The sequence below is a fragment of the Aulonocara stuartgranti genome (genome assembly GCF_965226115.1).
Source record: "Aulonocara stuartgranti genome assembly, chromosome: 15".
NCBI lineage: Eukaryota > Metazoa > Chordata > Actinopteri > Cichliformes > Cichlidae > Aulonocara > Aulonocara stuartgranti.
The window spans coordinates 4,062,268-4,076,358 of record NC_138951.1 but is presented as its reverse complement, the minus strand read 5'-3'; the positions used below and the strand labels follow the sequence as shown (position 1 = coordinate 4,076,358).

General features: G+C 43.4%; 1 protein-coding gene across 14 annotated transcripts in view; it reads left to right on the top strand.

The window, feature by feature from the left end:
• Window positions 1–14,091, top strand: part of klhl29 (kelch like family member 29) — a 271,614-nt gene that overhangs the window by 199,304 nt on the left and 58,219 nt on the right. For all 14 annotated transcript variants that reach the window (XM_082506531.1, XM_082506540.1, XM_082506529.1 and 11 more), the window contains one exon: window positions 6,582–6,780. In XM_082506531.1, the coding sequence (XP_082362657.1) occupies window positions 6,582–6,780 (199 nt within the window). The remainder of the gene's footprint in view (window positions 1–6,581; window positions 6,781–14,091) is intronic.

The window sequence follows — 14,091 nt, the reverse complement described above, 5'->3', positions numbered from 1 at the left end:
TTATCCCTGCCTTTCACGAGGCTCAACCTCCTCCGTCCACCTGCCCAAATGTGTGTGTGTGTGTGTGTGTGTGTGTGAGGAGAAAGAGAAGTTTCGAAGTGGGCTGTGCAGCGGTGTTTCGGCAGTAGACGCAGTCTGACGAGGCTGCGGGGCATGTGTCTCCACTGACACTGACCCGGTGTGCTGTTGCGTAGCGGGTCATCGTGAGATTGAGTCCATTAGAGAGATGAAGTCAGAAGGTGTTGTCAGGGCTGCGTATCAGAATCTAAGTGGATATGAATACAAGCTCCTCGTAAATGCAGCTCATCCAGTGAGGATGGAACAGGGGAGGAAAAAAAAGCGAGAGTGGGCAGACAAGCTAAAAGCAGTACCTCCATATGTCCTCAGTCTCCTGTGGATTCTTTCCATATGTTCCACGTTTAAGAAAAAACTAATAAAAACATCAAACTCCTTCTTAGAAATCTGTAAGGATCATGCACAGTAGGCTTGATGTCTTGCAGTTGGCACTGTAGTGGATATAATTTGCATCCATTAGATGCCATCTCTGTTTAAAAGTGCACAAGGATTGCTTGGATGAGTAAGCGAGAAGATGAAAATGACAGGTCACACCATTCGTCTGCAGCGAAGGCGCCCGCATTCGCTCTGCGTGCGCCTGTGCATGAGAGACTGATTGCTTGAGAGCTTGTTGAAGATGGAGAGAAATGGAGCCGGATACGTGGCGCCTTTCCTCATCTGCTCAGAGGACGTCACCCATTGGTCTGAGTGTCGCGAGGATTCTCGTTTACCTCGGGGTTCATGTCGCACGCATGCACACGCATAGACAAATTAGTATGCTCATTAATGTATGTACTCTTCACTCATGCACGATTGCAAAGTCTTAAAAGTTAAAGCCCAAGGAGTTTAAATACCAAATCTTTGATTTACTTATCTTTGGATGAGCTTTGATTCATCCGAGTAAACCTGATACACATGAAAAATGTCAACTGGAAGAGTTAAGTTCAACTTAATTATGAATTTGCACAGTGAAAATGTATTTTTCACGTTTCCATGGTGTGAAAAAGATGGCTCCAACATCTAGGTGTGTAAAGCGCAGCCACGAAAGAATTCCTGTAAATTTGGATTATTCATAAAGCCCATCAGCTGGTATGGTTGCAAAAAGAAATCTAGGAAAAAGCAACTATATTCCAGATGTGTGTCGTCAGTAAACACTTTGCTAATGACTTTGTGGACTCAGATGTTTGTTTTTAAGTCTTTGCTTTAAGCTAATATTTACATTTAAAGTAGAGCAGCGGGGTATAATTTGACTTGTGACTGCCTTTCACAGCGTCATTGGTTTCTCAGTCATATCCTCCTCTCACTCGTGACAACTGGTCTCAAAAGAGATGAGATGAGGGAGGGACGTGATGCTGAAGTGGAGGCTTCGGAACTTTGTTAGCTGCTTGTTAGTGCAAATTGAGAATCAGAAAGCTGGTTTAAGTGACTTTGAAGGTTGACGTGCTGGGATTATCCCCCACAACCCTGACAAGGTGTGCAGAAGAGCATCTCTGAACACACAACATGTCAAGCCTCGAAGCACATGGGCTACAGCAGCAGAAGACCACACCAGGTACCGCCGTGTCCGCTAAGATAGGCTCACTAAAATTGGACGACAAAAGATTGAAAAAATGTTGCCTGGTCTATTCGGTGTTGCTTCTTCCTGAGACGTTTGGGTCGAGTTGGGGAGTAATGGAATACATGTACCGGCGTTTAAAAAGGTGGTATTCAGAATACAGTTACTTTGTTGAAGTAAATGGATTACAGGGCGGTCTTTTCCTGTTTCATATGTTAGGCTGTCTCTATTTTTGGTAATTCCACACCAGTGGAAACCCAAACAAAACACACATTAAGAGAAGAATACATTTTAAACTCCACAGTTTACCTGTATTTGCTGAATCCACAGTAGGTCCATAATTCATTGAACTTTTGTCGTTTTACCTCTGTGCACAGCCACAGCTGATTTTAAATCAGGTAGTCAGCATGTAAGCGAAGTGCAGACTGTCAGTTTTAATTCACAAAAAAATGTAAAGAATTTTGCATCACCTGTTTAGAAATTACAGGCATTTTTTATACACAGTCTCCCATGTTCCCCTTTTTCATTCAGCATGTGTTCATGTGTTCATAATGCTGAAATGTTCATGTTAAACAGGGATAGTGGTTTTACTGTTATTAATGTTTGCTAGTAAGCATTAAGCAAACATATGACTGAGACTGACTGGACTGTAGCTAGTTTTTGTTTGCTTTTGCAGGTAATTTGATCACCAAGCTGGTATCGGTCCATTTTTTGGGGGGGGGCATGATGCTGGGGCAGATTAATTCATACGCAGGCAAAGAAAAATCTCTGTTTCATAGTAATCCATCAAGCTGTTGTTGAGAAATTCCTTTCAAAACCATAAATGTGAAGCTCATTTGTTTTAGAAGACAAACAGCAGCCTGAGTAAACAGTATCTGCAATAATTTCTGCTTGACTAGTTTCAATAGCTGGCATGAAGCACGACTTTTTTCTTCTTTTTTTTTCATGGGGTCTGACACTTTGGATTTGAATATTAGCACCAAGTGTGCAACTCTACTTCATTTCCATGCCGATATATGCATGTGTGGGAGGAAGAGCGACGAGCGGGGAATGGAGGTAGAGAGAGAGAGAGGCAGAAAGTGAAGAAGAAGTGGGAGAGATAGGGAGTTAGTTAGAATTAGAGATGGAGAGTAATTCTTTTTTAGAAATAGACGGACAGAGGGAGAGGGATGGCGGAAAGGGAGCTGAATTAAGGTAGAGAAAAGCTGCTAGGCACTCTTTCCCACACACACACATACATAGGGGATATCCCACACTGTTTACAGTGCAATCGAGTCAGCGGCTGGTTTATTTAATCAGAGTTCAGCCTCAGAGACTATACGTTGTCTTAATCTCCTTAACAAGATTTACCAGCCAGTCAACTTTTGGACAGAACACTCCGAACAGAATCCAGCAACTTTGACCACAAACAGCACAGGATGAAATCAGCGCGGTCATAGTGGATCCACTCCTGAATGCACCCATCTGTCTCTGGCTGTATTTACACGCACATGTGTGTGTCTGTGCACATGTGCGAGCTTGTTTTCAGGCAGATTTTTACCTGTATGTGGAAACAGTGTCTGTCCTAACCTTTTTTGCAGAGACCAGATGCTCTCTTTGAGGTAGTTTCACTGTCATTAAAAGATATTTGGCAAGGGAAGAGAGGCTACAACAGATGTGGCTTTATAGGTAGCTATGATTTGCAGATGGTACAGTAGGATGGTTTTGCTCTTTTTTTTCATGTTTGTTTAAGGAGACGTGAGTAAAAGAAAGGTGTGTGTGTGTGTGTGTGTGTGTGTGTGTGTGTGTGTGTGTGTGTGTGTGTGTGTGTGTGTGTGTGTGTGTGTGTGTGTGTGTGTGTGTGTGTGTGTGTGTGTGAGAGAGAGAGAGAGAGAGAGAGAGAGAGACTGAGCACTAAAATGGGAGTGGTTCTGCAGCGTGTGTGTGAACCTCTAACACAGATGTCCATCACTCCTTGAACGCTCTAGCTACTGGCTAGGAAGACGGTTATAGGCATGCACGCACAATTATATTATAAGTTAAATAGGGTTTTACTAACATTATGAGTTCTTGAAAAAAGCAGAATTAAATTAGTTAAATTCTGTATACACTAAAAGGTTAAGAACAGTTTATCTGCCAATCAGATCGTTGCAGGCTGAGACGGGTGGCCATTTCCCCAGACAAGATCGCCTTCAGCGCTGGAAATTTACCAATATTTCCCTCATAAAATTTGAAAGCGGTTCTAATATTACAGTAATAAGTAAAGCTTGTTTATCAGCAGTCACCATCGAAATGCTGGATATTAGATGTGAAGAACTATCTAGACCCTGAGGTCTTCGCTTCATTATGACTCAATTTAAATTTTTTATTTTTTCATTTTTAGGAAGTTTTAATTAGGTGCTTGCTTTGATGTGTTAATTAAATGGCTGTTATATGTCAAAAGTAACCTTCCCAACTGGTCGCAGGCATTTTTAGAGTTTCCAGCTCAACTGAGCTGTGTGATGTCGGACTGCGAGCCAGTCCACCTGCCGTTCCAAATAAGAGCAAGGCTTCCAGATGTGCGCACAGGCATTCGAGCACATTTATTTCTGTAGTGCCCTTAAGGGCACCACCTGGCTGAAACTGCCCCATATACAGCTTTAATTTAGTTCTGAGGGCCAGAAGAGTCCGTAGAGGACCTATTTCTGATAACCTGCAGATTTCTGTGCGAGATTTCACGAGCCACATGAATTTTAAACACAACAAAATTCAATATTTCCTTCCTCAGACGGTTTTGTTTTTAAAGATATTTATCTTAATGAAAAATTACTATTAAATATGGCCTTTTAACATTTCTCCACAGCCGATTACAGGTATTAATAACTTGATAGGATGTCCGAAGAGGTGTAGGTTGAAGCAGACTTGGAGTAAAGTACCTTGTAATGGAAGTCCATAGCAGTAAGCCTGAAGCTTAAGTCCTCCATTTGAGTGTGACATGACTCGGTAACTACTGGGGCAAATCTCCCACTATGGGGGCACTTTAATTGGAAGTAGTAGCTTCTCTTGAGTAAAGAAGTCTTCCCTTAAGAATATTGCAGAATGCTAAGGAGCTTGCTCTGACTTCACCTTCTCTGTGTTTGAGCTGAGGTGCTCGGAGCGATTGCAAGTGTTTATGTAGGAACTGAGCTGTTTGTTTGATAAACTGCACTGTGGCAATTCATAGATGAGGGAAACAGACAGTCCCAAACGCAGGACAGCGTTTTGCTCCGAGCGTGCTCACAGAGAGGAAATGTCATCAGCAGATTTCTCTGGCTGCCATAAAACCATCACTTCGTCTCTCCCACCTTGTCTTTCTTCAGATCGTTCGACGTACTTTTATCCTTTTCTGCCTTGCCTCCTCTTTTCCTCCCGTTGTGTCATCACTTGTCTTCCCACCCCCCACTTCCCATGCCCTATCTACTTCCTCTCGCGCTTGTCTCTCCGTCTTTTTGTCCCGCAGTCTGACATCTTATTTACTTCTTTCTGGTCAGATGAGCTCAGGACATCGCTGGAGAGCAGATGGGACACATGCCAGACTTAAAAGGCCTCAGGTGGAGGGGAGAGAGAGAAAGGGAGATATGCTTAGGCATTGTCTGCTTATTATTTATACTCGGCTGAATGATGCTTCTCTCAGCCCGTTGTTCTGTCGCCCTCCCCGCGTGGCTCGTCTGCGCCGCTCTGAGCCAAAGGGTCAATGGGGTCAGCCTCCACCCAACTCTCTGCCGCTCCGTCCGTGCTTGTTTACAGCTTTTTACTGTCAGCGTAGACGAGGCTCCCGTGGGGTCGGCGGTGAGGTGTGAGGGGGGACACACATACACATGTACACACAGACTGGAGGGGAGGCAAAAAAAAAAAAATTCACTCAGCAGCCAGAGCTATAGACAAGGTTGCTATAGCAACAGCCTGTCCTACCTCTGAGCTGAACACCTATACAGTATAAGCATAAATGCATGCACGCCCAGAGATGAAACAAACACAAATATGCTAAAGTTGCTATACTAAAAAGATTCCCTCCCCCCCCATTACCTTCAAAGCCTAATTGTCATTAACCAGCTCGGCACCGCGGGAAATTGATGGTGCCAGTTTTATGTTACAGAAAAAAATAAAAAAAAATCTTGCTGGTGGCACTGCAGCATCTTGGCTTGAATGGGCTGTGATTAGCCAGAACTGGGTCTTAATTTAGCTGCAAAAGAGCATTAGCTGTCTCATGAAAGATTTTTATTTGGAGATGGGGGTGGTGGGAGATTCCCACCCCACCACCGCCCCCCGCCGACAGTGTCAGCTGTGTCATCGTAGCCGAATGCACCTACCAAAGTGAGATGAGGCTCGGATCTTACTGTAAACTTTCAGTTCAAAACAAGTCTCCAGAGTTCCTTTTATTTGCTTTTTTGGAAAATTACTGGGGAAATTCAGTCACTTCAATCTGTGAGGACTCGATTAGGCATTTTCTCATTTTTCTCTACACGTTTTAGCATTTTTGTCCGATATGAGTGTAGAAATTTTAGAAAATGCGTGCAGGGTTTCACTACATCTTTCAAGTTTTGACACTGACGGTAACCGAGCTAATGGTCTCGCTACTGCCAGGTTTCCTCACGCTAACGGTCCCGGCTTTTATCAAACATTTCTTTTCCCAGCAAGAAACACAAATGTTGGCTATACAGCAAGAACACTGTTCTTTGATCACTTCAACTAAAATGAATTCAAACACTGTTAGTGTTCGGTAAATTGGAACTTTATTAACAATAACACAACTTACAGTCAATTTGAAAATTTTTAAAGAACCCAACAAACCTAAAAAAATGAGGTGAAAAAGAACCTAAAAGAACATTCACACACTCACACTAATTGGTGGACAACCCACTCTGTTTCTTTATTTAGATCTCTTTCAGGTTATTTAAGCAGCACTCACTAACTGCAACCTGGAACAAGTAATGACTCTCTGTTCCTTTCCCTCCTTTTATGTCTCTCTTATCAGCATTTGTCAGAGCTGTTAGCGGTGGTGCGTCTTCCCTTCATCCACCCGTCCTATCTGCTGAACGTAGTGGACAACGAGGAGCTGATCAAATCTTCAGAGGCGTGTCGCGATCTGGTGAACGAAGCCAAGCGTTACCACATGCTGCCTCACGCACGGCAAGAGATGCAGACGCCGAGGACCCGCCCCAGACTTTCTGCCGGTACGTGCGCACACATAAAGCACAGATAAACTGACGTCCATCATTTGTGCCCTGGCCTCGGTAGCGGTCACGTGATCTGCCTCCCACATAACTGATCAGTCGGCGCTGTCGGCATCTGGGCGCCCACACGCTCACACATATCCTCGATTCATATTTTACTGCAGCAAGGTGACCGAGAGGTCAGGGCTCCACACGAGACGCGGGCTCGCCAGTGCACTGGATTGATTTTTTCTTTTAGCCCACAACTCAAAGGCGGTGATTTAGAACTCGGTAATGTTTTGCACACAGCTACTGTAAACGCTCGAACGTACATGTGGGCAACGGGTCACGTATCCAAAAGTCACGACGCATTTTACTTTCAGAAGTCGCTCAAACGGCTTCTGCATCGAGTCTGATTGAGGTAACCTTGAAAAGTTAAACACGGCCAGCTGTAGTGGCTTTCCAAGGATTGTGCAAGATGCTATAAACTTTTATTAAAGCAAACCTAGCACATAAACAACTTTCTTAACAGCAGCTAGGCACAGTAGGATTTCTTGCTTTGAGATTTTTGGAACTGGCCGATCATTTGCTCTTCTACTGCAACCCAAGTCCAAGTCATTTGAAGACAGTGTTTGTTTACATCGTTAAAATCAAAGGATAATTCCAGAAAATTGGAGGGCGCCTGCAAATTGCTTTTGGCCGTCAGATTTCTTTTTCCCCGTAGGTCGGCCAGGATCCCGTTCTTCACCCTGTAAAGCTTTACCTAATTATAGCGTCTGCGTGGCATTATGAGTTTCGCACCAGCACACCTTAGCGTTCAGCACAAGTCATTTCTGCATGGTAGAATAAAGATAATTGCCTAACAAATGGGACTTTATGCAGGTCAGTTTACCGAGCCGACTCTGCTCTCCGGCCGTGGAGTTTTTGAAAACATGGGGAGGTCAGCCTTAGGTCAATATCTTATTCTTTTGCATCTTTAATCCAGCAGCACGAGAAGAATTATCTGTTTCTTGAGAGAAGACATTTGTGGCGTTACATATGCTCACCTTCATCCCATTACTCATCCTCGAGCCGCTAGTTTCTCTTTGTTCTCGGCACTTTCTTGAAGCATTTTCTGTCAAGGCGCATTTTATAGTGTTTGGTATGTGCATATCTTATGCCTTCTACATCCCCCATTATGCAGGCTGAAGTGTGTATTGATTCCCAGTTGCTTGTGGCTCTGTACAACAGAATTATATAAATGCATAAATGCTGCCGGGATGAATACATTCATGATGCATTATACCCCAATGGCTCAATGAATGAGAAATATATGTAAGTTTTTCCGATCAAGTTTTGAACTCCCGTGAAGCTAAAACACTTATTATGACTGACTGTCTGAGGCATGCATTTAATCAGGGCGTCACTGCCGAGAAGCCTGCGTTCTAATGCACTGAATGCACCTTTTCTTGTTTGGGTTAGCAAATGCTTTTTGCATCATTTTAACATATTTTACGATGCTTAAGCGTGCACGTGATGCCAAACGCGCTTGTTCGCCTGCCTCGCTTCTGTTGCTCAACCATCTGCTCCGCTGGGCAAGGTGGGTTCTGCGCAGCGGGGCACGTCGTCGCTGGGATTTCACCGCAGACGAGGAGACGGCAAGAAAGATAAAACGATGAAGACTCGAAGGAGAGTTTGAGGTTGTTCGGTATCACTCGCGTGTAGGCGAACCAGTGATAAGGAAGAACAGGAGGAGAGGTCACAGAGGGGGAGAGAAGGGGATCAGAAATGAAATTTGAAGGGCAGACATTTGATTGAGTTTATTCCTTGAGCATGCGTCTCCTTGTGTAAGCAGTAAGCTAGTGTGTGTGTGTGTGTGTGTGTGTGTGTATTTTAAATGTGCACAAGCAGATGGGGCACCACCTGAGCTCGGTTGATAAGTCTGTCATGCGGAAAAAGAAAGGAAAACTGCCATCCGTGAAGCACTTCTTGCTGAGCGCAGTCAATCTGTGAACTTGTGAGTCGCGTGCATGCGTGGGTGTGTTACAGTGTGCGTGCGGACACACGCCTCACACCTCCATTTCTTTACACTCGAGATAAATTTGAGTCGAATTGCACTTTTTCCAGCCTTGAATTTTTTTTAAGTTATTCTTGCGGGACATATTTTTAATTAACATCCTTTCACATTGAGACTTAAATAATAAGAGTTGCGCTCATGGTGCCGGTGTTCCTCGGCCATTTGTTAGCTGAGTCCAATGAATAATGGATCATTAAGGCTGACTATTTAAAAAAAAAAAAAAGGAATAAGACAAGTCGTATATATTTAATTTCATGGGGGGGAGGAAATGAATAAAACACCCAAATTGGTTTGCGAGCCAATTAGTTTTGCGTTTTAGGAAAATCTTGTTATTGTTGTTTTGGGGTTTGTTTTTTTTTCCAAGGATGCAACAAATGGGACACAGGAAGTTAATTAGCGAGCTTCTGATGGAGCCAGGCCAGCTCTTTATCCCCTATGTTTAGGCTTTGTTAAAGACAAGGTGTCTGTTTGGCTGGTAGGTAACAGAGATAATTCTCTGACATCTTAACCTAAGGTCAGAGTGAAAGGTAAGGGTCGAATATCCCAGCTGATGGTGGGCAAAAGGCAGGGACCGCCCAGTTCAGCCTGTATATATAAACTATTGAACGACTTAAGATCGAGGTTTGAAGTTTTTAAAATTCAACGTGTTTGAACTTTTGTTCAAACAGACAATAAAATATCTGATCAGACGAGAGACAGTTTCTAAAGTCAGATTTTTAAATGATCGTCTAACATGCACATCAATAGCATTACAAATGTGACAAGCTGTACGGTCTCTAAGGATGTCATCAAGACTTCGTGGGGATTTATGCTTGAGTGTGTAATTTACTTCGTAGCTGTGTCGTAGCGCTCACCCACCTGGAAGTGTAGCTAAACGTCAGGTCGACGTAACCTGAAACTACTGCTGTTGGCCCGTTCAGTACTCGATTCCTCCTGTGCCACCCCTGCTGGATGGGTCGTGTGTGGGCTGCGTGGACACCCAAGTTAACACCCAACTGGTTCAAGCTCAAGGTCAGAGGTCACCTTTATACTGACACCTCATTTTATATCAATGAAGACGTTGTTTGACGACCATTCGAATAGGTTTGGGGGTTTTCCAAAGGTAGCTGCACAGGTAGAGACAGCCCTCACTAACTTCTGTTGCACATCCAGTCATTTTATTCCATATCCAGGCCTGAGACGTGACAGAAACCACTCGGTGCAGAAAAGAGCTTAAAGGGTTACTCCTAGTAGGCTTTCACAGGATAAAGAGCTAGTAACTGTGTAAAGTACCATGTTGGTCAGCAATAGCTGTTCTGCACACGGAGCAACATTAGCATTAATGATTTTGTTTTTGTCCATATCATCAGTGTGCATCCACTATTCACTCTCCTTCTCGCTGTTTTCTGAGTATCCTGGTGTGTTTATACTGTTTGAGCTGTTAAATGTACCAGCTTTACTGAACACGTAGCAGAAAGTGGCTTTTCTGAGAGAGTTTCTTACTGAAATCAGTTGCCGAATGCCAGGAAACAGTCTTGACGAGAGAGCAGTAAGAATTTAATGAAGTAAAAGAAATGTGACTTTACAGCCCATAAAAACTTGCCAGTTTTTTAAACATACTAAAAGGCACCAGAGGGTAGAAGTACAAGCTCCCATTCCTAACTGTACATAAGTAAACAACAGCAAATATTAGCTACTTTCTTAATATAGATGTATACGCTTTAGATATGGTTTTCTTTTTTTCTGAAGATACTAAATGTGCTTGTGAAATTTCATTTGTTCCAGGGTTTTGCTGAATTAAGCTCATAAATCATGACAAGTGTAAGCTAACCGCTAATAAGAATATTAATGGCCTATGACGATACACGCTGCAGTGTGCTTATAAGATGGAATAGCAGGAACTTTTTTTTAAGTTTAACAGAAAGTGAGACATTTTAATGAGTACTTGCTCCATTAGCTGCAAGCTCTAAAAAAAAAAAAAAGAAGTTATTTCTATTGTGGCTAAACAGAAGCAGCCAGATGGTTTTCACACATCCCTTAATTGTCTTGTTTTTGCCAGGTTTTTCTTTATGTAGAATCCTGCTGTGCTGCAATGTTGTAATTTCTCTCCTTCTCTTGCTTTTCTTTTTTTTTGGACTTAATTGCTCGGTTTTTATTGATTGTTAATCAGTCACTCTGACAAGCCCTGGCATGTCACGTTTTGTTTTGCTCTTTGCAGAGTAAATAATACTGTGTTGATGGGGAAAAAATAGAATAAGATCAATCTGTTTGTAACGATACTGGACGACGTTAGGGCAAAGCTCATTTTTTTTCCTCTGGAGACAAAAGTCGTGAAACCCGAATCACAACCGTGACATGAAGTTCATTCTTCAGCTGAGAACTTTAATTTCATTGGATGCTAATTAAGGAGCCAAAAAAATGTGTTCGGCATCGAAACTGGCTCTCTGTGATCTTCAAATACAAATGCAGATTTAAAATTAGATGTGTTAATACGCTCGGTTACTGCGTGAATGTGTGCGCACCGGTAGCGATGTTGCATCTTTTCTTTTTTTGCATTTTTTTTTAAACATAATGTGCACCATTGATTTAAATGTTATTTTTTTTTCCTCTTGTCACCCCTAATTTCCCTCGGTTTGCTGCTGCATCTGTGCATTTTGCGTTAACTGCCTTCTGTCTTTCACATTTGGCCCAAAAAGTCTTGGGTAAAGTGAAAACTATGGGTGTCTCGTAATGAATCCGTGGCATTTTGTGTAGTGTATGTGAATCCATTAGCTGCTAATTGGTTAATTAGACTGTGGATGTGCATCTGATTAGCTGTCATTAGACTTTGCAGGGGATCGGGAGGGGATTAAACAGCCGCCGGTGCTGCAAATTTTGCCCTCAAACATTTTTGCCTTAAGTCATATGAGTTGCACTCCAGCTTTGAGGAGTGTTGACATCCATATACAGTTTGCGTTTGCCTGCTATTAAGCAGCAAGCTAAGTTTTCTTTTGTGTGCATGCTGTGTGCGAATGTGCGTGCACCGAGACAAACTCATACATTATGCTCCCATTTCCTTCTCTCCACATGTGTCACTGTGCTCGGCTCAGAGGAGGGTGGAGAGCGCCAGGGCAAACTGTTAACTCAACCCAGCCAAGTGGAATAGCACTCAGACAAATGAGCTGTAATGACTAGGAGACGCAGGGGTCCTGCTCGCCTCATACTGTTTCTCTGTCTTTGCTCACTCGCACACACACTCACATTGTTAAAACTTTAAATGCATACACTGTGGGAGGGAATCCTTAAACAGTAGCTGCACTCTCAGCCAGCCTTTCCCTCTGTCCACTTCATCATCTGTAATCAAGCGTTCATGTATCTAAAGCTAGAAAAGTGCAACTGCAGACACATTTGCGACTGTGAGTGTCGCAGGTTTAGCTTTTTTTGTCACCCTTAATGCCAGAAAAAAAGGAGGTTGTAATTATAGATTACATACTTTTAAAGTAAGAAAAAGCTCACAGCAAATTGTTACTGACCGTTTTTACATTCCTGCGACATAAGGCCAGCCAGAAAATGCTGCGCTAGTGGTGGCGGTCTAAAATGGGTGGATTTTATTAGATCAGCAAGCACAAATAGTGCGACTTGCATCCACAGTTTAGAGACAATAAAAGCAGGCTGTTGTGCGAGGTCCTAAAGGCCCGTAGGCGTGACATTCATCTACTCGTTCACACCTCCGCCAGCCAGGAGATCCTTGGAGAGTAGTCGTAGCGTGCCACCACTGCAAAGAAAGGAGAACAACACTCACAGCTTGTAAAGAGAGCATAGAAGATCATCAGATAACTTTCTTCTGAAGTCTGCCACCTACTGCTTTTGGCTTGGGTCTGATAAACCACTCCGCATCGCTGATCCCCCTCCGGTGCTTCCTCATCACTGCTGACAGCAGTTCTTTTTGGTGGAATAATTGAATTTATTTGTCATCTTTCTGTGTGGATGCACAGCCTCAATGCTAACCATTAGGCAAAAGTGATGGCGACTGGGAGGCTGTCAGCAGTTTGGAAAGACAATTGTGTGCTTTGCTGGGTCCTTTTTTTTATGTCAGGACTTTGTTGATTGTTGTCCTGCTCTGTAATTATTCAGCATGGTTTGTCTTGTAGAGCCAATGCAGCATGAGATTACTCTGCCTCACCTCTCAAACCGGAAACGCGGGATTCAGGAGAATGTGCCAGAAATGTCTTAATCGCTCTCTGCGAAGAGTGCCCTTCAGCAGATTCCTCTTCCGATTTTATTTCTGGAGTCTGAGATTGGTATTTTAGGAGGGGGAGAGGGAGAGCGAGGGAGGGAGAAGGAGACAGAACAAGTAAGCAAAGAAGAGAGAAACTTAGATGCAGCTATGCACTGGAGAATTGGGAGTATGAGTTTTTTGATATTCTTTGGGCTTATCAGTGAAAATCTCAGCAAACACAACTGTCCCGGCTCATAAATGTAACATGGAGGCAGTAAATCCAGAAGAGATAACCACTGGTCCGAGTGTCTGCGGGGGCTGCAGCCAAAATTAAGGTTCCCTCCACTTGTCCTTTTGACTTGTGACTGCTGCCAGCCCGAGCTCCCAGGGAGGGAAAGGGCAAGGGAGGAGGGGAACGAGTGAACGATTGCTTCCCCAGCCGCTGCCAGAAACCTTGACTCATCCTGTTCCTGAGCCGCAGTTCGTGCTCACGAGCAAAGTGAACAGCATTTACAGAAGCACGGATCAGTCTCAGCATCGTTCATGCCACATCTGGTACTCTGACCTGCTGTACCTGCTGCGAGGCTGGAAGGATGCATCAGCCTCATCCAATATTCAACAGGAGGGATGGGGTGAGCCTGCTTTGGGCTCTGTCGTCGCGTGTGCTGACGGTGCAGATTGAGGCATTTGGATGGAAAGTTCATCGAATCATCAGCCCAGAAGGTTTAGATCCACTATATGTTGAATTCTAAAGGAACTGACATGTTTTTCTTTTATTGGGAAAATTTGGACAAAACAAAGTTTAAAAAATAAGATATGATCCTCATTTATGCTCGCTCCTCAGCGCCTCAGTGCCTTCCTACCACTCCCCTACAGCATCAACAGTGTGCAGCGCTTGCTAAAAAGCAAAGAAACCTAAAAAGTTTCATCCCAAACATGAGCAACATTTATTACGGTGCTATTTTGCTCGATGTCTAGGATCTTCACTCGCTTCCACCTGTGCGTTGTAAGCACGGGCAAAAAGATGCTAACTACAGTTCACTTAGTAGTCACCGGTATCATTAATAGAAAAGATCATTTTAATATTATAAATGATTTC